Source organism: Camellia sinensis, chromosome 11, assembly GCF_055761805.1.
Source record: "Camellia sinensis isolate YWXY chromosome 11, ASM5576180v1, whole genome shotgun sequence".
Lineage (NCBI taxonomy): Eukaryota > Viridiplantae > Streptophyta > Magnoliopsida > Ericales > Theaceae > Camellia > Camellia sinensis.
In genome coordinates, this window is record NC_138971.1 from 115,192,338 (window position 1) to 115,218,953 (window position 26,616).

At 36.8% G+C, this 26,616-nt stretch overlaps 2 protein-coding genes across 4 annotated transcripts; one reads left to right on the plus strand and one right to left on the minus strand.

Moving 5' to 3' along the window:
- The first annotated feature begins 836 nt into the window (after positions 1-836).
- Positions 837-21,070, plus strand: ASP5 (aspartate aminotransferase 5). The gene is made up of 11 exons (XM_028235990.2): positions 837-1,243; positions 1,870-1,944; positions 6,383-6,577; positions 6,691-6,729; positions 6,823-6,912; positions 6,995-7,103; positions 7,177-7,286; positions 7,746-7,889; positions 13,869-14,035; positions 20,021-20,285; positions 20,700-21,070. The coding sequence occupies exons 1-11, from the start codon at positions 1,166-1,168 to the stop codon at positions 20,829-20,831; spliced, it is 1,404 nt and encodes a 467-aa protein (XP_028091791.2). The 5' UTR covers positions 837-1,165; the 3' UTR covers positions 20,832-21,070.
- A 514-nt stretch (positions 21,071-21,584) lies between these two features.
- On the minus strand, positions 21,585-26,221 carry LOC114292083 (putative receptor-like protein kinase At1g80640). 3 transcript variants are annotated; one of them, XM_028235993.2, is made up of 10 exons: positions 25,610-26,221; positions 25,041-25,214; positions 24,683-24,900; positions 24,434-24,566; positions 24,274-24,337; positions 23,811-23,907; positions 23,608-23,710; positions 22,660-22,778; positions 22,293-22,382; positions 21,585-21,921 (listed from the first exon to the last, which is right to left on the minus strand). In XM_028235993.2, exons 1-10 carry the CDS (start codon positions 25,794-25,796, stop codon positions 21,751-21,753), a joined length of 1,356 nt encoding a protein of 451 aa, XP_028091794.2. In that variant the 5' UTR covers positions 25,797-26,221; the 3' UTR covers positions 21,585-21,750. The 3 variants fall into 3 exon arrangements, with proteins under 3 accessions (XP_028091794.2, XP_028091793.2, XP_028091792.2); XM_028235992.2 differs by having other exon boundaries at positions 24,683-24,912; positions 25,610-26,157; XM_028235991.2 differs by having other exon boundaries at positions 24,683-24,936; positions 25,610-26,157.
- Between the last annotated feature and the right edge of the window lie 395 nt (positions 26,222-26,616).

Consider the following 26,616-nt stretch of genomic DNA (forward strand, 5'->3'; position numbering starts at 1 on the left):
TACGCTTTTATATTTTAAGAGAGTAAAATGATACATTTTAATAATTTTTTTTTTATTTTTTTTTTATTAAAGATAGAATGTTAGGGCTAGTTTGGCATGTACTAAATAAGCCAAAAAGTCAAAAAGGCACTATCTTATTTAAGTCACATCATCTTATTTAAATCACATCACCTCTCTAACACATCACATCAAACCCAACCCAAACCCAATCCAAACCCACCAATAAGTCAAAAAATACACTTTTTTAGGACATCCCAAACCAACCCTAATATTAGTAAAAATGGATTATAATTTAATTCGAAACACAGATCTGCCGCTCATTACATTCTAATGCACAGTTACATATCACACGATCACAAAAATCTTGACAATATATTTTAATAATTAAAAAATTCAAAACGATATTTTTAAATAAAAATTTGGAACTTGTTTGGTTTGAATTTGAGAAACATGTTTTGAGATAAAAAGTATGAAAGTTTATTTGGTTTGCTTTTTTTTCAAAAGATGTTTTAAAAAATTATTTTGAGAGAGAATTTTAAAAAAAGTGATTGATTTGATGTGTATGAGAAAGAGATTTATTTGAAAAACTTGTAAATCAAACAAGTTTTAGAAAAAAATTTTGAAAAAAATTATTTAATTTAACTACTTTTAAAAACTTATTTATAAAAAAAAAAAAATTAAAATTTTTTGGGAAACACAAACCAAACAAGCCATTGGAAACCGTCTAGGTAAATAACTCTTGATTTTTTTTTGGATGGATAATAACTCTTGATTTTATATTTGTTATTGTTTGAAAAAAAATAAAAAATAAAAAAAAAGATCATACGGTTATCAATCAATTTGACATCGCGGCACAGAGTGAATAGACAAACAGAAACACCTGAAACAAGAATTTTTTTTTTTTTTTTTTTTTGGTACTTCGGAAAGGAACCTGAAATACAAGCTGAAGCATTGGTTTTATCGCCTCGTTCCATTCACACACACTCTCTCTCTCTCCTGCCAGATCTAATTAAATTAGGGAAGATACGCACGCATGTATGAGAAAACAATTCAACAGTAGTTGCTCAATCTAGACTGATTATAGCAATTATCGATTCGAATTCAGACTCAACAAGTTTCACTTCTCTCCAAGATCACTGCTTAATTGTTCTGCCATTTCAAATTGATGGCTTCGACGATGCTCGCTCTCGCCTCTGCATCTGCCTCAGCTTCAGCTTCACTTTCACTCCAAGATAATCGCAAGGTACCATTCACATCTCTATCCACTCGTTAATTTTTCAATTTTTTTTCAATTTTGTGTGATTTTCTTTTCATTTTCCCAATATTGGTTGCTGAGAAGCTGAAGATTAAGTATAAAAAAAAAATCTATCTATTTAAGTTTGTATTAGCTTTACTTCAATGGAGCCCTTCTGTTCTATTGGGTCACAATTGTGAAGCTTATCTAAATTTTTAAGCATCACTTTCTTTTCTGTCCTCTCCTCAGCAACTGAACTAGAACATTAACATTAATCGTTTGGGACCAAGCTATTTTAATAACTTTTTGACCTTTTAATTAAAATATAAGGTAAAAAAAATTAGTATATTTGGAATGACTTTTTGACTTTTTACAAAAATATTGTGTAAAAAATAGAGAGAAAAGAGAATTGACTTTTTGATATAAGTTGTTGGCTTTTTGATGACTTTTAGGCTAAAATAAGCACTTGCCAAACAAGGCCTAAGGCTATGTTTGGGAACACCCTAAATTACAAAAAGTTAATCCATTTTGTCTATGTTTTGCACGCCTGTTCGTAAAAAGTCAAAAAATCGCTTTAAAAAAAAATGGGAAAAGAAGAGTCAAGATGTATAAATCATGACATTCTATTTGAACAGACAAAATTGAAGCTGGGAGGCTCTGATCATGCTACTTTCTTGAAGGAGAAAAGCAATCCCTTCACAAAGACTAAGGTAACTATGGACTCTTTCATGTTTCATTACATCTTATATCATTTTGTATCATAATTATGCAAATTGTGCTGTCTTGATTTAATTGTTCTGTTCTAATCACTAGAAATTCGATCCTATATCGGGAAATGGGAGTCAACCGCCATTGGGGGGGGGGGGGGGGGTGGCGCAGTTAGCCCAGTTGATAGTTGCGGTGCTGAGGCCGCACTTCTCTTAATGAGTCTGTCCATTCGAGCAGTCTTTCGGAAAGGGTTGTAATCCCTCTCTTGGTTATTGTAGCTCTTCATCAAGCTTATAGTAGGAGCTGAGCTTTTCTGATAGCTTATAAGCTCTAGTAGTAAGGCTCTTCGGTCAATAGTTCCACTGGAATAAAAACCTGTACGTATCACTGCTTTTCATTATTTTTCGTTAATCTCTTCTTTCTGTCTAAAAATCCCTCCCTTTTGGAGCTGGAATATTCTTCTTTTATTAGCCATCCGGGAGAAAGCACTCTCCCCATGTTAGCTTAGCGATCAGGGTTAGGTTCAAGTAAGGAATCCGGTTTTCCACTACAAACTGGTCAAGGTAAGGGTTTGAGTTATCCATTTAAGTGCGGAACAAGACTTGAACTAGGATGATATTCATAGATCAGTTAATCTTTGTGTACGTATGGAGTCTCTACTCCATGTTGAAAGCTCTTTCAAATAGCATGAGCGTTGAAAGTCTTCAATTAGGCTAGATCGTTAGATTCTTTTTTTGTTTTTTATTTTTTTAACTTTTTTCAAAGTGAAATGAAGAAAAGAAGAGAGGAGGAAAGTGGTTCACTGGAGTTTGTCTCTTGAAAATGGTTTTCTTTCTTTTTTCTCTTGAAGGTCTTTTTCTCTATTTTATTTCATGGTCTCAAAGCCAACAAGAGAATTAGAGCGCTAAAAATATAACCCAAAACCTGCTTGTTTAGAGAATAAAACTGTTCCTGACTGCTTTTTCTTTCTTTTTTTTTTGTTTTAATTTTATGACCGATAGAAATGGAAACTCTTTTGTTATATGCCCTATACCCACCCAATTTCTTTGGTAAATATGATTTTATGGTTTAAATCTTAAATCTCTAGTTGTTTAATGATCTTTGTGTTGTTCTCTGTTAGTTATCTAGTTTTCTAGGTTATTGGTGTTTTTACTTTGTAGCTCAGGTTTACCAAATGAACATATTTATCTTATTTTATTTGAAACTTATAGTCTTTTTATGCTTAAAATCTCTCTAACAGCTATTAAGGTTGGTGAGAAGCTTTGACAGGTAAACAGCAGTGTTCCTGATTTGTGCAATACTTTGGATTTTGCTTTGTTAATGGTGACTCATTCGTCAGTTAGTGTGTTTTAATCATAGAATCTATGTTATTGGTTTTTTTTTTTTTTGGAAGGGATCTATGTTATTGGTGAAATCAGACAATTTTCATGGCTTCTCCACATATGTAGGTGCTCTCATATTTGGGTGACCAGTCACAGCTCACAGTTACAGAATTTGGGCTGCTTACTAATGCCAACTATCATTATTCATTACATTTTCCTTTTGCTATGCTACTCTCCCAACAACACTGAGCTGACACTTTCATTTTCTGCAATAATGTATTTCTTAGTTATGCTATGGGTAAGAAGATAATGATAGAATTAATCTGTCTAGGATTCTAAAAGGAATTAACTTTACCAAACCGAACAAACCTTGTGTCCCAATCAATTAAGCTTGGTTCCATGAATCATTTTTTACCACTCCACTTTAACAAGAGCTATATTGTTCAATAAAATAAAATAAAATATATATATATATATATGGGAGCTTTTTTGATAAGTCCTCTTTCTAAGAGTTTTATTCCGTCCAACCCATATTCTTTTTCACTATTCCATTAGATCCTATTTGAGATAAGAAGACCAAAACACCCTCAATCTCTCCTGCCCCCTATTAATGTTGATATTATTGTCATTATGTTTTGGTAATTCCCATGCATCAGGATGTTGACCGCCATTATATTCATATTAATTTGAAATGAATTTTTATCACTGTGTTGTCAATTACATGATGCGAATATTCACAGCATGTAATTGAAATGAATATTCACATCATTATATTCACATTAATTTGAAATGAATTTTTGTCATTGTGTTGTCAATTACGTGACGTGAATATTCATACTAAAACATAGGAATGTGAACATTCATATCACTACATTAGATGAGAGAGAATGTTCACATGTTGTGAATAAGGATGTGTTGTCAATTAAAAATATAATGAACGTTATTTTTAATGTGTTATTAATTGAAAATAAGAAGGTTCACATGTTGTGAACGTTCACATTACTACATTAGATGAGAGAGAATTTTTCGGAAAGGTGTTGTGAACGTTCACATCAGATAAGAGAGAATGTTCACATTATTTTTAATGTGTTGTCAATTAAAAATATATTCACATCAGATGAGAGAGAATGTTCATATTATTTTAATGTGTTGTCAATTAAAAATATATTCACATTATGTAATAATATAAAATAATAACATCAATGTTATTTAATTTGTGTATGAAATTTCCTATACCTTGGTCCTTTCCCTTCTCTCTCCTTCCCCCAACATTAAATATGAATATAAATATAAGAGCATAAGAGTCTTAAGAAAATAGTGTAAATCAAGAAAAATGATTTTATGGAATAAAAGTATAAATACATGGGACTAAGTGGGTTAAAAAATTACTTCATGAATTTCTTGGGTTAGAACATTTCTAAATGGGATTTATCAATAAAAATCCCTATATTTTTTACTACAACATCTCATGTTAGTTTAAGTAGTGCTATAGGGAAAGCAACGGCATTGCATGTTAAAAGCCCTCCGTTGAGGTCTTCCTCTCTCCCAAACATTTCTCTTTAATAGTGATTTATTTAACTTTTCCTTACTGCTACATCTACCAGTATTTGTTGTATATGATGAAACCATCTAAATTTATTCTCTCTCAACTTATCTTCAATGGGTGCTACTCCTTCCATTTCACAAATCGATTCATATCTTATTCTATCTCTCCTGATCTTACTACACATCCATCTTAGCATCTACATCTATGTGGTTTCTTGGCTTGGGAGTTTCTTCTTCTTCCCGCTCCTCTTTACTGTGATAACCAGAATGCCATTTGGATTGCACACAATTCAGTGTTCCATGAGCGCGCCAAACATATAGAGAGTGACTGTCACTTTGTGGATCACCATCTTCAATCCGGCACTACAACTGATGTTACATACATTAACAATCTTACAACTGATGTTACATACATTAATGAACTGATGTTACAGTGTTGAATTGATTTTTTTCAGTGTATTATTGTTTATTTTTTTGGTTTCCAGTTAGCACGTCATGTGATTTCTTCAGGACATGGAGTCATAAAAATTTAAAACAAGAGTGGCAGTATCAGAATTTGGAGTGCTCATACTTGTATCAAAAGACATATAATTTCCATAAAAATCATTCATAATTTCTTGGATCTTTAGTAATGTGTTTCCCTCAAACCCATTCATCTTTCTAAGAAACAAAATATTTAAAGTTCTAATTAAGACCCTTTTCCCTTTGTACTTGCCCATCACTTAGAACGTCTTGTGGAAATGAAATTGGATTAGTGGGCATAGAATATCCTTTTTGTTGTTAGAGCTTTCTCCCACTGAAATATTATTGTTGTGAATTATAACCACATCCTTATATCTCCTGGGTTGAAATGGAGATTGATGTCGAAGCTGCGCTTGTAAGTGACAATTTATTCCAAGCGTGGTTTCATTTTGATGTATATCAAAAAAAAATTCCTGAATTAGTATATGGGAGGTCAACTATATTCTATTTGGTTGTGGGTTTGTACCTTGGTTAAACTGTCCTATGATCTATGTGTCTATTGGAAGGGAGAAAGGAGAGTTCTATGCATAAATTGGAAGGGGGAAGGGAGAGTTCAGCTTTTATATACTACAGGAGGTAGCAAAAAGTTGGCAGCCCACATTGCCTAGTGTCATTTGCTGGTAGTTACTGGTTTGATGTCCTTGTGTGATGTGGGTGGGCTTGGTTTTCTTGGGATCGTCCCCTTTCTCATTCTCTCTGTTCCAAATGTTCTCTCCCCTGCATCTGTCAGCTTGAGTTGTATTTCTTGCCACTCCCATGGGGAGGTGTGAGGTTCAAGTCGGGCTGGGACATGGGTGCCTTTGTCTTACTTGTCAAAATAAGAAAAGAAAAAATTCTCTCTCCTGAAGGTACCTCTAGCACTTGCCAATCTAAAGAAGTAAGCCTTTAGGCAACAGGACATAATTTTCTATAAATCTGTATGCATTTATTGTTTATTTTTTCACAGGGTGCTTCTTTCACTTCCTTATAGATTTTGATAAACTGGGGATAGGACTGTCAGATTTGATACGGTTTGTCTCAGATCTGAATTTTAGCTATTTCTGCGCTGCAGTCCTGTGGTCAGATAACTATGAGTGTTGCAGTCAATGTTTCTCGTTTCGAGGGTATAACAATGGCTCCTCCTGATCCAATTCTTGGAGTCTCTGAAGCATTTAAAGCAGACACAAACGAAATGAAACTCAACCTCGGAGTTGGGGCCTACCGAACAGAAGAACTTCAACCTTATGTTCTTAATGTTGTAAAAAAGGTCAGCTGTCTTTTGTTAATTAGTTGGTGAAATGTTTCATAAAGCTACTATTGTTCTGGTGCCTTGACGGTCGAATTCCAGTGCTAATTGTCATGTAACATTTACTATTCTAGGCAGAGAATCTTATGCTGGAAAAAGGCGAAAACAAAGAGGTATTGTATGTGTAGCACTCAATTAAATAGAATATCGTGGAGTTGTTCTTGCCTTTTTAAATTTCTTACTATCTTTTAAATTACCATCTGCAGTATCTTCCAATAGAGGGTTTGGCTGCATTTAACAAAGCTACTGCAGAATTATTATTTGGAGCCGATAACCCAGTAATTGAACAACAAAGGGTATGCGTGATTTTAAAATTTCTCTGATCCAGTCAAGGGGCCTTTTTAACTTACCATTTTTTTAAACAAAAAAATTCTGTAGGTTGCTACTGTTCAAGGTCTTTCAGGAACTGGTTCTCTTCGACTTGCTGCTGCACTCATTGAAAGATATTTCCCTGGGGCAAAAGTTGTAATATCATCCCCAACTTGGGGTGAGTATTGTTAGTCTAATTGGTAAGATTTGTCTAAAGGTCTGATAATTGAAAATAAAGATCAATTTTCTAGGTAACCACAAGAATATTTTCAACGATGCCAGAGTTCCTTGGTCTGAATACCGCTACTATGATCCAAAAACAGTTGGTTTGGATTTTGATGGGATGATATCCGACATAAAGGTATTTTCGACACCATCATTTATTTCTTTCAACTGATAACGTAGAACTTGAATTAGTTCTCCCATTATTTAATTGTTTAATGCTATCATGTATTCAGAACATTCTTAAATGGATAATTAGTACTTCTTAAGTCCACCTCATCTTTCTTCTTGAAGAGGTCGCCATCAACATGTCAATGCTTATAGAATTAATTGATTTTGTATTGGCTGACAGATTTCTTGCTTTTTTATTTCTTTTCATAAAATTGTAACTACTTTTCAACTTCATGGATCAGAGTGCATTCATCTCTTTTCGGTGCTCATACCTCTGAAATTGTGAGCTCTTTACGTTCCTTAAATGTAATGTTGTGATGTGGAAAAATATATAGAAGCAATTTGTTTATCTTTCCAGTAAACTAGATAACTAGATTTCATTCTTTTATGGTTCCACGATCTATATATTTGAATGTTGTGTTCTCAGGCAGCCCCTGAAGGATCTTTTGTGTTGCTTCATGGCTGTGCTCACAACCCAACTGGCATTGATCCAACCCCAAAACAATGGGAAAAAATTGCTGATGTAATTCAAGAAAAGAACCATATTCCATTTTTTGATGTTGCATACCAGGTATTGCTGACTTTTATCTGCTTTTTTATTTTTATATATTTAGTAGTTTGGATTGCTTGATTTGAAACTTTTAAATTTCAGTTTATGCATGGATTTCAGTCCTCTGAAATGAAACTTAATTTATTAATATTTTTGAAGTAAAGTCTCATGCTAATGAATATATGTACATATATATATATTGATCAACATCAGGGACTGTTCTGTTTATCAAAAAAAAATCAGGGACTGGTCTGACTAGTCAGGGAAAAAAAACAAGGGTTATTTACACTTTGCCCCTTCAACTATCACCAAATATCGTTTTACCCCTCTCAACTTTAAATCCATACATTCAGACCCCTCAATGAAAAAAAAAAAAAAAAAAAAAAAAAAAAAAACCCGTTTCATCGTGGACAAATTTGGAATTTGTTTCTCTTTTTTTCTGTTTTTTCTGCAGTGATGGTTGAATGACTGTAGAAGAATGTGATGAGCTCATAAATTAGGAATTTAAGTTAATGAAAGGGGTGGTGAACGGAATCTGGTTATGAGGTTTAGAGGATTAAAGTTGCAGAAAATCAAGACAAGATGAAAAAGAAAAAAATCTCAAGAATCAACCTTGGAATCCCTTAAGCACCATGCCTAGGGATATAATTGCATTACCCAATTCCTAAAAAAACTTGAAGCTGTTACAAGCTCTCTAAAATGCATTGACTATTAAATTCAAAGAATATGGATAAATTACAATGATCTCCCTTAAAGTAGGAGCTTTTTACTTAAGCTGCCCCTCACAGCTACGAAATTATACCTACCTCTCCTATGCATTGGCTATAAGCCTAGAAACATGAGATTTCCCCCTTTCATTGAGAAGTTGCTACTGAACAAGAAAAATTTGTGAGCTTTTCTTTATGAATTTTTTTAGATCCATCTTAAACTCTAAATCAACTTAAACCCAATGAACTGAAGAAGAATAAAAGTCATTGCATCACTCTTGGTCCCCATTTGTCACTTTAAAGTCGCATCACATTCTACACTCACCCCTCTTCCACAATGTGACCAATCTCAGCATTATACCGATACCTCCACAATCCCCACCATTATATCTACTCCAGCACCATCTTCAAAGGTTATATTTAAATATCTTCATTACACCGCAACCTAAGAATCACTACACAAAAGAACCACTTTTCTCAACTACGAAAGTCGACCCTAATCTCTTTATTCAAGTCACAAGACCTGAAGTTTAAAACCTTAGTAGCAGGAAACTCCTACTAAGGTGATGTTTCTTACTTAAAAACTTGATTCTGTGCTCTCAAGTAACTCACACCACTCGCTCCTAACTGAAATGGTATCTCTCAAAGATACAAATCTTAAATAAAAGAAAAACTATTCAAACTTATTCTAATACTTTATATTTACACAATATTTATTTATACTCAACCCAGACAATTTATAATTGACATCAATCTCTAATATTTATTTGTATTTTAACACACAACTAATAAATTGTTAGAATATATTTATATATTTAATATATAAAATGTATACATGCTCTCATAGGTGCTTCCAATCTTAGAAATTTCTATATGCCCTCGCCCTACTTCGGCCCCGCCCCGCCCCCACTTCTTGCAACTAAGTTTAAAACCCACCATCATTATCCATCAACTAAAATAGTTAATATAAATTGTAGAAAATTTAATGTATAAAGAGAAATAGAGAATTGTATAGATATTGATTGTATTATTGATAGATGTATTAAATGTTACAATGATTCCTATATATAGAAGAGTAGGTGGTAGTAGGTGGTAGATGGAGTAGGTAAAGTGGAGGTGGTAGTGGTGTAGTGGGTTAGGTTTAGTGGAGTAGGTGAGGTGGTAGTGGTGTAGTGGGTTAGGTTTAGTGGGTGAAGTAGGTGATAGGTTTTAACAGCCCCCCGCAAACTCAAGGGGGATAGGAACTAACCAACTTGAGTTTGGAGAGAGTAACAAAACAAGAAAAATACATAAAAATAAAAGAGGATAGGAGACACTGTATGGTCGTGTCAGACCATTGGTGAAGACACTGGATGGTGGTGTCATAACGTTGTAGAGGACACTGTATGGGGGTGCCATAACGTTGTAGAGGACACTGTATGGTGGTGTCATAACGGTGTAGAGGACACTGGATGGCGATGTCAGACCGATGTAGAAGACAGTTTATGGGGTCATGTCGGACCGTTGTAGCAGACAATGTTGTGACAGTTGTTGTGACAGTTTACGGAGTCTTGCTGGACCCTTGTAGAAACTAACCGGAATCAATGTCGGGACAGTTTATAGAGTCTTGTCGGACCCATAAAGGAGCTAACCGGAATCAATGTCGGGACAGTTTACAGAGTCTTGTCGGACCCATGAAGGAGCTAACCGGAATCAATGTCGGGACAGTTTACAGAGTCTTGTTGGACCCATGTAGAAGACAGTTTATGGGGTCATGTCGGACCGCTGTAGAAGACTGTTTACGGGGTCATGTCGGACCGATGTAGAAGACAGTTTATGGGGTCATGTCGGACCGGTGTAGAAGACACTGTATGAGTGTGTATATAGGCTGCCCAAAAGATATACATGTAGATATATATATCGAGCCCGCAAAAGTTGCGCCCTCAAAAGGCGCGCCCACTTTATCAAAAGATGTGCCCGACAGAAATCATCGAGCGGCGAGCCATCAAAAGGCGCGCCAGACACGCGGCGATGCACGTGACCGACAGAACGCGTGTCGGCCTCTTCGTCAGGGTCTTTATAAACTGAAGCGGAGGCTGAGGTTTGGAAGCATAACAAACCAGTTGAAACCTCTGCATTCTCAGAGAGCTTGTCTCGAAGAGCTGCAAATCTTGAAACACTCTGTAACCAACCCTGTCTGACAGTACCAATCGGTAATCGCTGCTTCTCTGAAACACTTAGCAACCCAAAAACATGGCCTCTTCTTCCCGTCCAGGTACCCAGAACATGGCCTCTTCTTCCCGTGGTCTGCTTACTCTCTTTCCCGACCTCAACGAGTCCACAAGAGAGATAATCGGTGCTGTTGCCCTTGAACCTCAACCAAACGCCCCTGAGTTTGCTCCGTTGACCTTTCCTATGCGGTCTGTGGAGCAAAGAATGGCAGCGCAATCAGATATTGAGGCGAATCAGTATACTTTGAAGTCATGTGTGGAAACCATGACTGCGGTCACAAACTTGTCGCACCGGCTGCAGAGTAGGACAAATGAGGTGCAGCAGTTAAACGCCCAACTGGCTCTGCTTCAACGCATGTATAAGGATGCGCGAGCAGAGATAAGTGTGCTAAAGGCGGAAAATAAGGAACTGAAGCGGAAGGCCACCGTTATGTTCTGATTTGGAGGTCCGCCATATGCTGTAGTGGAGGAGCAGGGAGTAGTGATCGTGCCCAGTGGAGTGGGTGCGGGAAACACAGAGGCAGCACCGGCAAGGGCCGCCCAGGACGGAGGCAAGAAAAAGCGACCCGCAGCAGAGTAGAGAAGCAAAATCCCGCCTGTGGATGTGGTTGTTTTGTGTGTGTTTTTTTTATATTTTTTTTGTTTTTTTTTTTTTGGTGTAAAATGCTGATCGGGGTTGATCCCCGGCATGAAGAAATGACAAGTTTGTAAAATGTTTTTTTTTTTTTTTTTTTTTTTTTTTTTGGGGAGTGTTGTGTTGAAAAAATAAAAATAAAATGAAAGAAAACAAGGGAGAAAGAAAATAGATAAAAAAATATGTATAGATGGATTATATGAAAAATATTAGGGTGATTGTTTCAAAAATAAAGTGGGGGTATGTAAAAAGGAGGAAAAGTGATTTGGAAAAAATAAATAAAAAATAAGTGATTTTAAAATCAAATGGAGGAGAGTTTGAGTAATAGAATATAATAAAAAGAGATATATATATATATATATATATATAAAGTAAAGAAGGTGGGGAACAACATGATAAGGGTGTATTTTAAAATGATAAATAAAAGAAAGTTGAAGACAACATGATACCGGTGTGTATGGATGTGATAATGAGAGTGAAACAAACTTGGTGAGTGTGATTAAATAAATAAAAGAAGAATGGGTGTGCTTTCCTTAGTGCTCCTCTCTCTGCCTTCAAAGTCGAGATTGGTCTCTCCAAACGAAGGCTCAACATTCAAATCATTGTAGTCCTCTGAAAAGGTTCTAACCATGTGCCACAAAATTGGCCCCACCATTATTTGCCTGATAGATAGATGGCTGGAAGCCCTTGACAACACCAGCACCACATATGGACAAATGCATACACACACAATCACAGCGCTGGCACCACCGATGAGTATGGTGGATAGCCTCCTGTGGGCCATCTCTAACACCTCATCATCTCTATAACCAGATACTGATATTAAACAGAATGTTAATATAAATATCAGCAGCCCATAATCGTATCTTGCTTTCATTCTTGGAAAAAATCTTATGAATGTCACTACTGCAGCTAGTATGAAGACGAAAAGCCCAAGTAGTATGGGCTCACATATTTCTCCAGAAAAACTAGCAATTCGATGAGCTCCAACGCCAAGAGTACCAGCAAGCAGTGTTGCAAAACCCATATTTACACCCCTTCCAAGTGTTGCACCCACAGAGAAGTCAAAGACAACAACAATAGTAAGAACAGCCCACATTGCAGAGACACCAAAACCATCATAGAGAGGGTCACAGTAGTAGAACTAAAAGGTTGAGAAGGTGGTGTAGAGAGAAACCGAAGAGAGAGTTGCCGAGAGAGGGAGGTTGGCCTCTTCATCTCAGAGAGAGATGAGAATGGTTGATCTTTGTATGTAGAGAAGTCGCCTCTGGTGGCGGCGAACTGGAAGCTATATGTATTGATAGAGATGACAGCGGAATAGGTTGAGGTCCGGCGGGCGGCTAAGGTGAGGTTGCCGCCCGCCGGGGAAGCGAAAATACTAGGTTCTAAACCTGCTCTGATACCATGTAGAAAATTTAATGTATAAAGAGAAATAGAGAATTGTATAGATATTGATTGTATTATTGATAGATGTATTGAATGTTACAATGATTCCTATATATAGAAGAGTAGGTGGTAGTAGGTGGTAGATGGAGTAGGTAAAGTGGAGGTGGTAGTGGTGTAGTGGGTTAGGTTTAGTGGAGTAGGTGAGGTGGTAGTGGTGTAGTGGGTTAGGTTTAGTGGGTGAAGTAGATGATAGGTTTTAACATCCTAGAGAGGGGAGAGTATGTATTTATTACATGATCTTGTGTAGAACTTAACCTCGAAAGCTAGTTATTGCGATGAGGATGTCCTCTCACTTATATATTGCATATCACTTTCATACCTAGGGTATGCAGGACATCGCTTCACACTCTCCCTCACTCCTACCATGCTCCTTATTTGACTTGACGACACATGCTGCGTGCAGGCCAAAGACACACATCGTACCCATCCCTGGGTACTCTCAATTTGATACCATCTTACACTGTCTTGATTATAACTCTAAACTCAAAAGCTAGCTATTGAGGTGGGGTGCCTTCACAATTATATACAACATATTACTTTTACTGATGTTGTTTCTCATTTTATATTTTCTATCCCTTCCAACCCGTTCAAATAGTTATTTTGAAGTCAACAAAATATTCAACAAACTTGCCATTTTTGCATTTGTTTTGCATTTTTTTTTTTAAATAATTTAAATGAAGCATGAAGTTGGGCCATTGTTGTCCAGCGTGTCTTTGTAATGAGATTCGTGACCACCTTTTCATGGTCTGTAGATTTATCCATATTAGAAACTAAGACTTTGACTACTATATATAAACCTACCAAACCGGATGACCCTTGCATGAAAGGATTCTAGCAAGGCCAAAACAGGAACATGGAGCGTGCATGATACCAAAAGTCACCTTGAAATAATGCCAATTTTCAAAGTTTCTGTTCTGGTACTTTACCATTCCTTGAGCTTCTTAAAGGCAGCAGACTGCATATTGCTAGATGTTTGGTATCTAAACTGATAATTGTACTGTAGGGATTTGCAAGCGGAAGCCTTGATGCAGATGCATCTTCAGTGAGGTTGTTTGCTGCACGTGGTATGGAGCTCCTAGTTGCTCAGTCGTACAGTAAAAATTTGGGTCTTTATGCAGAAAGGATTGGAGCAATCAACGTTCTCTGCTCATCAGCAGATGCTGCAACAAGGTACTGTCACATTCTCGAACATCTTGTGATCTGTGATTTAGTAGCAAGCCTTTTAGACATGTTCTGTCTAAGATTCATGAAGCTACAAGCGTAGCCAGTTAACAGAGACAATCAGGTTGGAAATATTTTCTCCTTCCATGTAGAACTTACCACCATGTTTGTGTGCTCATCATATTTCTTGCTCTCACAGTGTTAGTTTGCTTTGTTTAGCAGTAGTCTTTTGGTAAACCGCATACCCATTTAGGATCCCAGAAGGCTCGGCTGCCTGTGTAAATGCTCTTGTTATCAGAGTTCTTAGTTTGATGGCCTCACTCTATATATTTTGTTGACAAAAGTTTCACATTTGGACAAACATGAAATGTTGGACAAATAGACCCCCTAAGGTTTATTAAAATACATATTTCCCCCTCACATTTGAGAAATTACATTCCACCCCATGAGGTTTCCAATCACATGACAAATGGCCCCCTCTGTTAATCAATCGTTAAGTCAGACTAACACTGTGTATGACATAAGTAACAATTTTTTTTTCAAAAATACCGATATTAACCTTTATGAAGTTAAATATTTTATTTTATTTTTTATTTTTCCTATCCCACCTTCGTTATTCCCCATTTTCTCTGAACTAGTAACATCACTTTGCCCAACCATCACACCACCCTCTCCCACTCAAAATCAGCACCACCATCATTATTGTACACAAGAATTTGGTGTGTCACCAAGGAGGGTTAGAGAATATTGTGGTGGTATAGAGAGGAATTTGGTGGTGGATGAAAATGAGGGTAGTATGATAATTTCTTTGTAGTATTAAAGGCTAGTTGGGTAATTTTATTTTTTTCTATTAGGTCGGTTGCAAGAAATTTTTTGATAAAGGGATATTTGTAATTTCTAAAATGTGAGAGGGGAATTTGTGTTTTTGACAAACCTTAGGGGGGTATCTTTGTAATTTACCCAAATAAAAATATGAATTCCTGGTTATTCATATATTTTTTTTAAGATAGGCTATTATCTTTTACTTCTAGATTTTCTGTGCATATGGAAGAAGAGGATCATTTTCTTATTATTTTGTTGTTATAATTATTATTACCACATATGAATTGTTTTCTTTTTTCATTTTCTTGACAAAGATTTAGTAGAGGAAGTAACAATTTGTTAGAATTTACCATCACCTACCACCACTACCACCTCACCTACTCCACTAAACCTAACCCACTACACCACTACCACCTCACCTACTCCACTACACACCATCCACTACACCTACATCTATATAAGGAACCATTTGTAATAGACAGAATATGTATCAATATAACAACAATACATCAATCAATAATACTTCATTTTTTACATGGTATCAGAGCTATAAGATTTAGGCCTATCCTCCTTTCTTTCCGGCGGGCAGCCGGCCGGCAACCTTGCCTTCGCTGCCCGCGGGAGTTTTTCAACACATATCACAAACACATACCTTGATCATTTGTGGTGGGAGGTTTAGCTCTCTCAACCTGCTCTCTCTCTCCATGTTGATGGAAGCTCTCCAAATCCGGCGACAACCACTACCCACAGACCTCCATTTGATGAACTCCATTTCCGGCAAATTCAGATCCGGAGCCCCGGAGACTCCTTCACCTTCCCGCCGTCCAGTGGGTTTTCCTGGGCTGCCCTGGAACCCTGGCGACTCCTTCGCCGCCGCTTGAATCCCACGCCGCCGCTGCTGAAGACGGTGTCGGAGACCGACGACCTCGTACAGCCGAGGGAGCTCACTCCCCTCCTCCACATCGTCACCCTCTCCGAGCTCGCCGCACGACGACAAGTTCAAACCCTAGCCTCCTCTGGTCTTCTTCGCGAGCCTCCGCAAATGGAACTGCAGTGGAGCTTGAAGCATGCCATGAGAGGCTCGTACACAAGTTTATTAGCATTAACACCCCAAAAACAAAATCAGAGTGTGCATAGTCCTTCCTGTACTGCACCACAAGTTTAGTGGCACGATGACCTTTGAGAGTAGCTAGAAGTGTCTTGACATCCTTGACTTCAGAAAGCACGTCCTGGCATCCATGGCTAAGGAACAGAGGAAGTTCCTTTGGGATGCTTGCCATGTTGTAAACTGGTGGAGTCGGCTGCCCATAGTGCTGGTTGTTCTCGAACTTATTCCCATAGTCATACATTGCTATGGTACCCCATCTAATCACTGTTCCCAACCCACAATCTCTCTCTCTCTCGGGCCTTGTCTCCCTCTCTCTCTTCCTTTTAATTAACTGTTTTACACACCACCTCCACCCACATGGGTTGGTTTCCCTTTTCCTCATCAATATATTCCCACACTCTTCCACTTTCTTTTCTTTCTTTTTTTTTTATATCACCCACGAGCCTACTCACATGCACTCACCCCACTTTACCTTTATTTATTTTATTTTATCTTTCTTTTTTTTTATTCATTAAAAAAAAAAAAAAAAAACAAAAAAAACAAAAACAAAAGGGGCTCTTTATTTCTCCCTCTCGGCAGCACTGCTCAACTTTCTTTCTTTTATTTTATTTTCTTTCTTTATTTATTTTCTTTAAAATACCAAAAAAAAAAAAAAAAAAACAAACAAACAAACAAACAAACAAACAAAAAAAAAAACAAAAAAACCATTGCAGGTTTTCTTTCTATTTTTTATTATTCTTCTTCTTCTTATTATTATTATTCTTATTATTCTTCTTAACCAACAAAAAAAAACAAAAAAACAAAAAAAAAAAACAAAAAAAGAAGACGCAGGAAGATCTGCACACCAAACTCATTTTATTCATATCGGGGTTCACCCCGATCACCATTTTACACAACACAAACAAAAAAATAAATAAATAAATAAAAAAAAAAAACACAACAAAAAAAAAAAAAAAAAAAAAAAACACCCAAAAACACAAACAAAACAAAACCAACACAAATCGGAACAGTGGGATTTTTCTTCTCTACTCTGCCGCCGGTCTCTTTTTCTTGCCTCCGTCCTGAGCGGCCCTTGACGGTGTTGCCTCCGTGTTTTCCACGCCGCCGAGCACGTTCACTCCCCCATACTCCTCCACTGCAGCATATGGCGGACCTCCAAATCGGAATATCACGGTGGCCTTCCGCTTCAGCTCCTTATTTTCCGCCTTCAGCACACTTATCTCTGCTCGCGCATCCTTATACATGCGTTGGAGCAGAGCCAGCTGAGAGTTTACATGCTGCACCTCATTTGTCCTACTCTGCAGCCGGTTCGACAAATTTGTGACCGCCGTCATGGTTTCCACACATGACTTCAAGGTATACTGATTGGCCTCCACATCTGACTGCACTGCCATTCTTTGCTCCACAGACCGCATCGGAAAGTTCAACGGAGTAAACTCCGGGGCGCTTGGTTGAGATTCCAGTGCCACCGCACCAGTTCTCTCTCTTGTTGACTCGTTGAGGTCGGGAAAGAGAGTGAGCAGTCCACGGGAAGACGAGGACGAGGCCATTTTCTGGGCAATAGCGTGTCACAGAGTGTTACAGAATATCTCTCTCAGAATATCTCTCGCAACAAAGTGTTCCAGACTCTCTCTCTCAGCACAACGAAGTGTTTTTCAGACTCTCTCTCTCAGCACAACGAAGTTTTTTTTCAGAGGTTTTTCGCAGCTTTTCTCTGCCTCAGCCTCCGTCTTGGTTAAATAGCCGAGGCCGCCACGCGCCTCGCGCGCCTCTTGCCACCAGCCGACAAACGGGCACGCAAGCCAAGGCGCCCACGTGCCTCGCCATCATGTCCGGCACACCTTTTGATGAATTGGGCACGCCTTTTGATGGCACGCCTTTTGAAAGATTGGGCACACCTTTTGAGGGTGCGACTTTTTATGGGTCCGACAAGACTCTGTAAACTGTCCCGACATAGATTCCGGTTAGTTTCTACAAGGGTCCGACAAGACTCTATAAACTGTCCCGACATTGATTCCGGTTAGCTCCTTCAAGGGTCCGACAAGACTCTGTAAACTGTCCCGACATTGATTCCGGTTAGCTCCTTCATGGGTCCGACAAGACTCTGTAAACTGTCCCGACATTGATTCCGGTTAGTTTCTACAAGGGTCCAGCAAGACTCCGTAAACTGTCACAACAACTGTCACAACATTGTCTGCTACAACGGTCCGACGTGACCCCATAAACTGTCTTCTACAACGGTCCGACATGACCCCATAAACTGTCCTCTACATGGTTATGACACCCCCATAAAGTGTCCTCTACAACGTTATGACACCACCATCCAGTGTCTTCACCAATGGTCTGACACGACCATACAGTGTCTCTTATCCTCTTTTATTTTTATGTATTTTCTTGTTTTGTTCCTCTCTTCAAACTCAAGTTGGTTAGTTTCTATCCTCCTTGAGTTTGCGGGGGGCTGTTAGAATTTACCATCACCTACCACCACTACCACCTCACCTACTCCACTAAACCTAACCCACTACACCACTACCACCTCACCTACTCCACTACACACCATCCACTACACCTACATCTATATAAGGAACCATTTGTAATAGACAGAATATGTATCAATATAACAACAATACATCAATCAATAATACTTCATTTTTTACACAATTTCAGCTCATTATATTGTTCATCAACTTCCCCTTCGTATAAAGGGGTTTCGTTGCTTCTTATTTTAGATATTGGAAAGTGGTTTGCAATGTTTAGGGGACTTTTTGGTTTCTTTGATGTAATGGCTTATTTCTTTGTAGAGGACATCTTGTCCTCTTTTTGTTTTTCCCTGTTTATTCATCAATCAAACTCCTTTTGTTGCCGATAAAAAAAAATGAGGAAGTTCATTGAGATGAAATTGCCATCATCTCATTAGCCCTCTCCTTATTTACACTCTCATCAGTCTTCCACTATAAAATATTTCTTATCCATTTTGTTTAAGATTACAAAGCTACCCACAATCTTGCTGGTCTCTTATTGTTGTCACTCCTAAATACCTCATGTCATGCACATCTATCACAGCCGTAAGAACCCAGTTTCAATACCATGTCTCACACTGATACTTTCTGCAACATAACGAATTGCCTGCATCATATCACATGAACTCCTGAACTCACCAATTAATTTTCTCCATACAACCAATTCCGCACTCAAGTCTTTTTCACTATGGTTCCATCATCGCCATTTTTTATGGTTTCAATTTTAAATGGGAACAACCTGTCCGTCATAAAATGTAAATTTCAGTGGTTGACTCTCTCCCTTCCTGTCTCTAACCTCATTTGAAGTCAAGATTTGATTGGCTGCAAACGATTGCCATGAATCTCTCTCCAAGAGAAGGTTTCTTTGCAATTAGAGAAGCATATTTAAGTGAAGATTTAAAAGAGATAATGTCCAGAAACTTGTATCGTACCGATTTGAATTCATTGTACTTGCATTCTTTCCTAAGCAAACAATCTAAATTCCAACTTTGTTAAAGAATCTGCCACAATGTCGTCAGAGAGAAGAATGAATGAATGTTATAAACAACTCACCAGAAAATGTTACTGGAAAAACACTACGTATTCCTAGATGGAACAGCATCTGGATAGATTATTATATTTGTCAATAGCAGATAAACAAGAATTTAAGAAAGTTTGGGAATTATTGTTTAGTTCTGCATCTAGACTTGAAGTATCATTTTCCTCTGTATAAAATAATCTTGTTCCAAAGAGTGGTAAGCAATAAGTAGAGAAGACATAGCTGCTCTCTTTAGGCTGTGTTTGGATCTGCAATTTGTGGAGGGTTTGTTAAAAGAAAGGAAAAAGTAAGGAAAAACTGAAAAAATAACTTGCATTCATTCACTTTTTCCCATCCTTTTTCCTTTCCGTACACAAAACCCTGCACAAATCCAAGATCCAAACACATCTCTAATGTAATGGAGCAAAGTTATCTCTAATATTATCTGCCTTGACTGCAATTGTATCTACTTCTCTTCAATCTCATTGTGAATGGCTAGGAGATTTGATATATTTTCTTACATGCAGGGTAAAGAGCCAACTGAAAAGGCTTGCTCGATCCATGTACTCAAATCCTCCCATTCATGGGGCTAAGATTGTTGCCAATGTTGTTGGGACTCCAACTCTTTTCAATGAATGGAAAGAGGAGATGGAAATGATGGCTGGTCGGATAAAAATTGTGAGACAAATACTATTTGACAGTCTCTCTGCAAAGGACAAGAGTGGGAAGGATTGGTCATTTATCCTCAAGCAGATTGGCATGTTCTCTTTCACAGGCCTGAACCAAACTCAGGTAAAAGTATCTTTACAATTCTTACATCAGCTTTTCTCCATATTGTTTAAGCATTATTTATAAAACTTTGTCTTCTTAATTATGTCTTCTAAATCAATAAATCCGAAATTGTTCAGAAAGTTTTTTAAAATGGTAGAATAATCTTCGACATACTTCCAGACTATTGTTTTAAATATTTTTTAGTTTTGCTATTACATCGCCTTTACCCATTTTCACAAAAAAAAAAAAAAAAAAAAAAAACTTACAAGTTCCTAATAAATGACTTGCACCAAACAATTCCTTGATACTGAAATCATAACCAAGTCTTCACATATATGTAATTTAAAGTCATTCCAAAGCAACACTTGATTGTGCGATTCTAGATTTCAATATACAATTTTTTAATCATTTTGTTTCTCTTTTTTATATGATCAGAGCGACAACATGACAAATAAGTGGCATGTGTACATGACCAAAGACGGGAGAATATCCTTGGCGGGATTATCATCAGCCAAATGCGAATATCTTGCAGATGCCATCATTGATTCTTTTCATAATGTCAAATGAAAAGAGATGAATATCATGGGATAATACACATTAGAGCGAACCGTTGGAATTTTCGGTGAGCCCATTTGTTTGCCATTAGTTAATTGAAAACAATTTTGTCAAAATCTTGTAATAATATATATGTCTGCCTTTTAAACCGAAGCTAAAGTTTTGAAGTTTTATGAGGCAATATTGTAACTGTGTATTTCATTCCCTGAAAACAGGTGTTCTTTAAGAAAATGTTGACTTCTTGCAGCTAATCTTTATGTAGCATTTCTTGGGCTCTACCTCCTCGAACACATTATAAGTTTTCAGGAGCCTCTTTAAGTTTGGGAGCTTTTGAATGCATTTCAATTTGATCCAGGTACACCCACCTTTTAAGTACACAACCAAAAAAGGAAATGAAATCTTAACCCCTTTTTTTTTTTTTTGTTTCTTCAAGACTTATCTAATTCTAAATATCTCGTCATCCGTAACCTTCTAAACTCTAGACCCACACTCATTCCAACCACCACCTTCAACTGTCACAATTTTGCCTCCCCTCCTCTACTTGACACCTGTTCTTTTCTTCACTTTCTTCGCGTGGTTGGTGGGTGTAGAGAGAATTATTATTATTTGGAAATTTGTCCTTAATGGTAATTGTGTTTGATGGTAATTTTATTTTACGGGGTGTACTTGGATGAAATTGTCTCCAAATTAGTTTACCAAAAATAGAAGTGATTCTAGCCATAATTCAAATTTGAACGGCTCAAAATATTTTTAGAAAACTCAACAGATAAAACTCATATAATTTATTTGATTTTTCCTTTTGATATATAGTCAATCATATTTGTGTAAGTGTACTACAAGGTGTATTTTGATCTTCCTCATTAACATGATCCTACTAAGAAATTATTGAAACTGAGAAGTGAAAACACATTCAAAACTTCCAAACACAGTATCAGCAACTGGAAGGGACTGTTGTGTCATCCACCGGAAACTCAGGTTGTGGAACTCGTAGTGTGCCTCCAAGCTCGACGGGAACAAGAGGGACGAGAGAATGCAAAACATCTGCAATCAGTGGCCGATAACTTGGCTCTGGTTGCACACATAGCACTGCTACAGCCGCAACCTACACAAATTAAAACCTCAGTAACCACAAAAGTTAGGGCTCTGGTGGGTCGGGTCGGGTTGGGTCTGATTTTAATTTATTCAGATCCATCACATTGCACTCAGTTTTGAATTTAAGAAAGAAAAGGAATTTCTTGCAATATGAGTTGCAACGGGGTTCTGTAGTACCATGGTACTAAAATTTTTACAATCACAAGTTTTGTAAAAATTAATATAAAGCAATGTAGGTTTCAATGGTTTTAACACAGGTCGGTTGGTATGCTGACACTACATGGGACACTAGGAACTCCCAACCCATACTCCAGAAAAGCCTTGTCAAAATAAAAAATAAAAAATTATATTTGGATATGAATTGTGGTTTAGTTCACAAACTTGGTATAGGTGCTTTAAATCCATTGTATTTCTGATCACATGATCGACGATGTCGGGGAGTTTCAATCTGTCAGTGAGCTGAGGCATGGCCTGCATAGTCATAAATAGAGAGGTAGCATTTGAGTTTCAAATTTTAAAAACCTTCTAATAATAAGGTTTTCATATCCAAATAAATTTGACCAATTAGACTATTTTTGGATTATGAATTTGGATAGAGATTTGGAAAAGAAAAGAGAAAAGGTTAGGTGGATGAAATGTAGTTGTATTTCATTCATATTTCACCCACATTTTCTCTTGCTAAATTCCTACCTAAATCCATGATCCAAACACAATTTAGGGATTATTCAAAGAGCAAAGGCATGCATACCCATGTGACAATGGACTGGCATTGAGCTGGTGCCAGTTTTTCAACATGCTTTCTTCCCAGTAGAAGCTCCAAGAGCACAACCCCAAATGCATATACATCACTTTTATCAGTCAATTTACCTATACCAAAAAAGAAAAATAAAAAAAAAAAGAAAAAAGAAGAGAACTGTTCATTTCTTAGCAGATGACAGAAATGTGAAATGTATTTGAGCTTGAGATGCTTTAAATGTGGTTGGATTGGACCCAATATGTTTGACATGGTGAATTAGCCTCTACATGCATCTTCTTCCAAAGGCGGCCTAGTGCACGAAGTTCCTAGCAAAGTAGGGTCCGGATAGGATAAGAAGTACACAACCTTATTTCTATTTCTAGAGAGGTTGTTTCTGTGACTTAAATATGTGCAACTAGGACACTAATGACAAGTCTTACTCTTAGGTCAAGCCATCTCCCAATCAGTCCAACAAAATGGTTAGAGTCTTATCAAAATTGATTTACATGTTCACTAATTTCCTAGTAGGCAGCATTTGTCATGTTCACCATTTCATGTAAATAAATACTAATCATCCCTCATAAAAATATTCAGCACACCTCAAATATATAAATTTGTAATGCCTTAGATTTCTTTGATGTTAGTAAGCAAGCACATACATAATCAGGAAACGATGAAATCAACATCCAGATCATTGATGATATGTTTCCATTTATATGAGGCCAACCATGTGCATAACAGTGTTAGAGTTTTTTGTTTTTTTGTTTTCTTAAATCCACACAATTATTAGTCTCCCACTGCTATGCAGTGACAATACATGTGCAGCTATGTCCTCAAGACTACTTAAATCCTATGCATATTGTTTTTATACGACTATCAAAATCAAGAATATTCCAGAACATGATTGCCAATCTCTAGTATTTAAGGGACCCAAAAAAAAAAAAAAAATTGTTTGCATACCATCCAATAGATACTCAGGGGCTACATAGCCTAGGGTGCCTGAAAGCTTGATGTTTTTCTTGTATTGGCTCCCATTAGTTACTGCTAGACCAAAATCCGAAAGCTGAATCCAAACACAACATAGAGTGATAGAGCAATGCTTTAGTATAAATGTTGGAGGAGAGAGAAAAAAACTCCATTTTTTATTTTTTTATTTTTGTTACCTTGGCATTGAAGTTGGAATCTAGAAGAATATTAGATGATTTCAGATCTCTATGGATCACTGGTGGGTTGCAGTGCTCATGCAAATATTCTAATCCTCTGGTCAAACACTCGCAAATGTATTAATAGAGGCACTAATAGTAGTATAATACAAACTAAAAATTATGGGCAAATTACAAACACCCCCCTCGAGATTTGGTGAAAATATAAATTTTTTCCTGAAATTTGAGAAATTACAAATTGCCCCCTGAATGTCAAATTTTCATAATAAATTAGGAGAAATTAGGGGGGAATCTGTATGAAAATAAAAATTTCAGGGGGCAATTTGTTATGAAAATATAAACCTCAAAGGGGTGGGATGTAATTTCTCAAACCTTAGGGGAAAATCTATATCTTCACCAAATCTCAAGGGAGTTGTTTGTAATTTGCCCAAAAATTTAACCCTAGTGGATTTCACAAACTCACCTTGCTGTGTCAAGAGCGATTTTCATCCGAAGATGCCAATTTAAAGCTGATCCATGAGAAGGTCCTGAAAGCAATTAAATTAAAAAGAGCAAAAAAAAAAAAAATCACTTTTAGAATTAAACTCTATCTAAAGAACGAAAAAAAAAAAAACAAAAATTACCATGTAATTGAGTTTCCAGGGATCCATTCTGCATCAATTCATACACAAGAAGCCTTGTTTTGCTATGAATGCTATAACCTAAGAGAGAAGTTACATTTGGATGCTGAATTTTACTCAATAAATCCACTTCAGTCTGCAATTCCAAATGAAAATTCAAGAACAAATTTTTTTTTTTTTTTTTGGTTACAATTACAAACATCTAAGCCTTGAAAATGAAAACAAAAACACAATTTTCATGACAAATGGTACCTCAAATTCTTTTATGGAATCCTGACTTCCACCGTCTAGTCTCTTCACGGCCACATCAACATTGTCGTCCAACCGGGCCTTGTAAACACAACCAAAACCACCCTCCCCCAAAATATTACTTTCTTGAAAATTTTCTGTAGCGGTTTCGAGTGATTTGTAATCCATCAAAGATACAGCTCTTTTGTTACTTCTCATCCTCGAGGAATTGTATTTACTACCTATAAGGGGAGCTAATGAAAAACCTTTTAGGGAATCTTCAAAACATCACAATACAAAGTGTTTGATGTAAATTTGACTGAGACCCACAAATTAGATGGATGAAAAATGAAATGGGTATTGCTGGAAATGAATTAATTACCTGAGTTATATGGATTTTCGTTGTGGGATTTGAGTGAGTTCCTTCTTTGGTAAATCCACAAACATGTTAAAGACAATATGATTGCACCCAATGCAGCAGAGGCAACAATGAGTGCTATAAGCAGTTTTTTATTTGGATCCATTTGGTGATGATTTTCACTTCCCTCTTGACTCCCTGATTACATAACCAATTTATAGAAGAAAAATTCAGGGCAATGTCAAATATATATAAATAAATAAAATTTAAAAAAATTGAAGATTAAAGAAGAGAAGAAAAAATGATGACTTAAATCATAACCCAATAATAAGTGGACATAATCATCAAATTATAAATAATAATAAAAAATGTGTTCACTGCATTAAATGTTGTGAATATGATTGTTCTGAGTAGTGTTTGAATTTTGAAATTTTAAAATTTAAAATTGATGCAACCCTTGACCCATCATTAGAAAACAAAAAATCAATTGAATGATGAGGAGGACTTGCAAAAGAACCACAATTAAGTGGACAGAGAAGGGGTTGAAAGCTCCGAAGGGTAGAGAGAGAGAGAGAGAGAGAGAGAGAGGGTACCTGGAGAGAAGGCCACCATTGATGATAAGTTTGGAGGAATAGGTGTGAGTGGTGCTGGTGAAGGTGAAGAAAGAGGAACAGATAGAGAAGAAACAAGAGGGTCTGGTCTGGCATCAACCTCCTCAACTAAGTGAACAAAACTCCAAATGGGTCCATGCAAAAGAAGCACAAAAGAAAGAAGCTTCATTTTCTTTTTTATTTTCCTCTCCCTGTCTCTCTCCTATGTTCTTCAAGTTCAAGCAGACAGACATGAAATAGAGAAATCTGAAGAGTGGATGGAGTAAATAAAAAGGACAGAGAGAGCAAGCAATCTTTGAAGCCTAAGGAGATAGGCTTACATGATTTAAATCTTCTAAGCTATATTTGAATTTTTGAATATTCTTGGGTTTTGCTCTCTTTCTCTATGTATCTGATGGGTGTGTTTGTTGTGCCAAAGCCAAAAAGCAGACAGAAGAAGACAGAAGTTAGCTATTTTTAATGATTGAAATTTGAAGATGAGAGGAGAGAGGGGGATTTGAATGCACACAATAATAATCATATGAGCAGACCCAACATCCAAAGTGCTGATGAAAGCCTATTATTCTTTTTTTTTTTGGGTAAAAAAATTAAGAGCTAGGATTCTTCCCTGCCTTCTCTACTTAGCCCTCTCTTGCAACAGTTACAAGAGAATCTGACGGCTCAGATTACATCATTAAAAAAAAATTAAAAATTAAGGGCTAGTTTGGCATGTACTAAATAAGTCAAAAAGTCAAAAAGTCACTATCTTATTTAAGTCACATCATCTTATTTAAATCACATCACCTCTCTAACACATCACATCAAACCCAACCCAAACTCACCAATAAGTCAAAAAGTGTACTTTTTTAGGACATCCCAAACCAACCTTAAAATGTAATTTTTTTGAGGGGTGTTCTGAGTCATTAAATTTTCTTAAGGTGAATCTTAACCGTTACAAGGAGAGGGCCAAATAGAGAAGGTAAAGAGAAGATCTTTGCTCAAAAAAATAA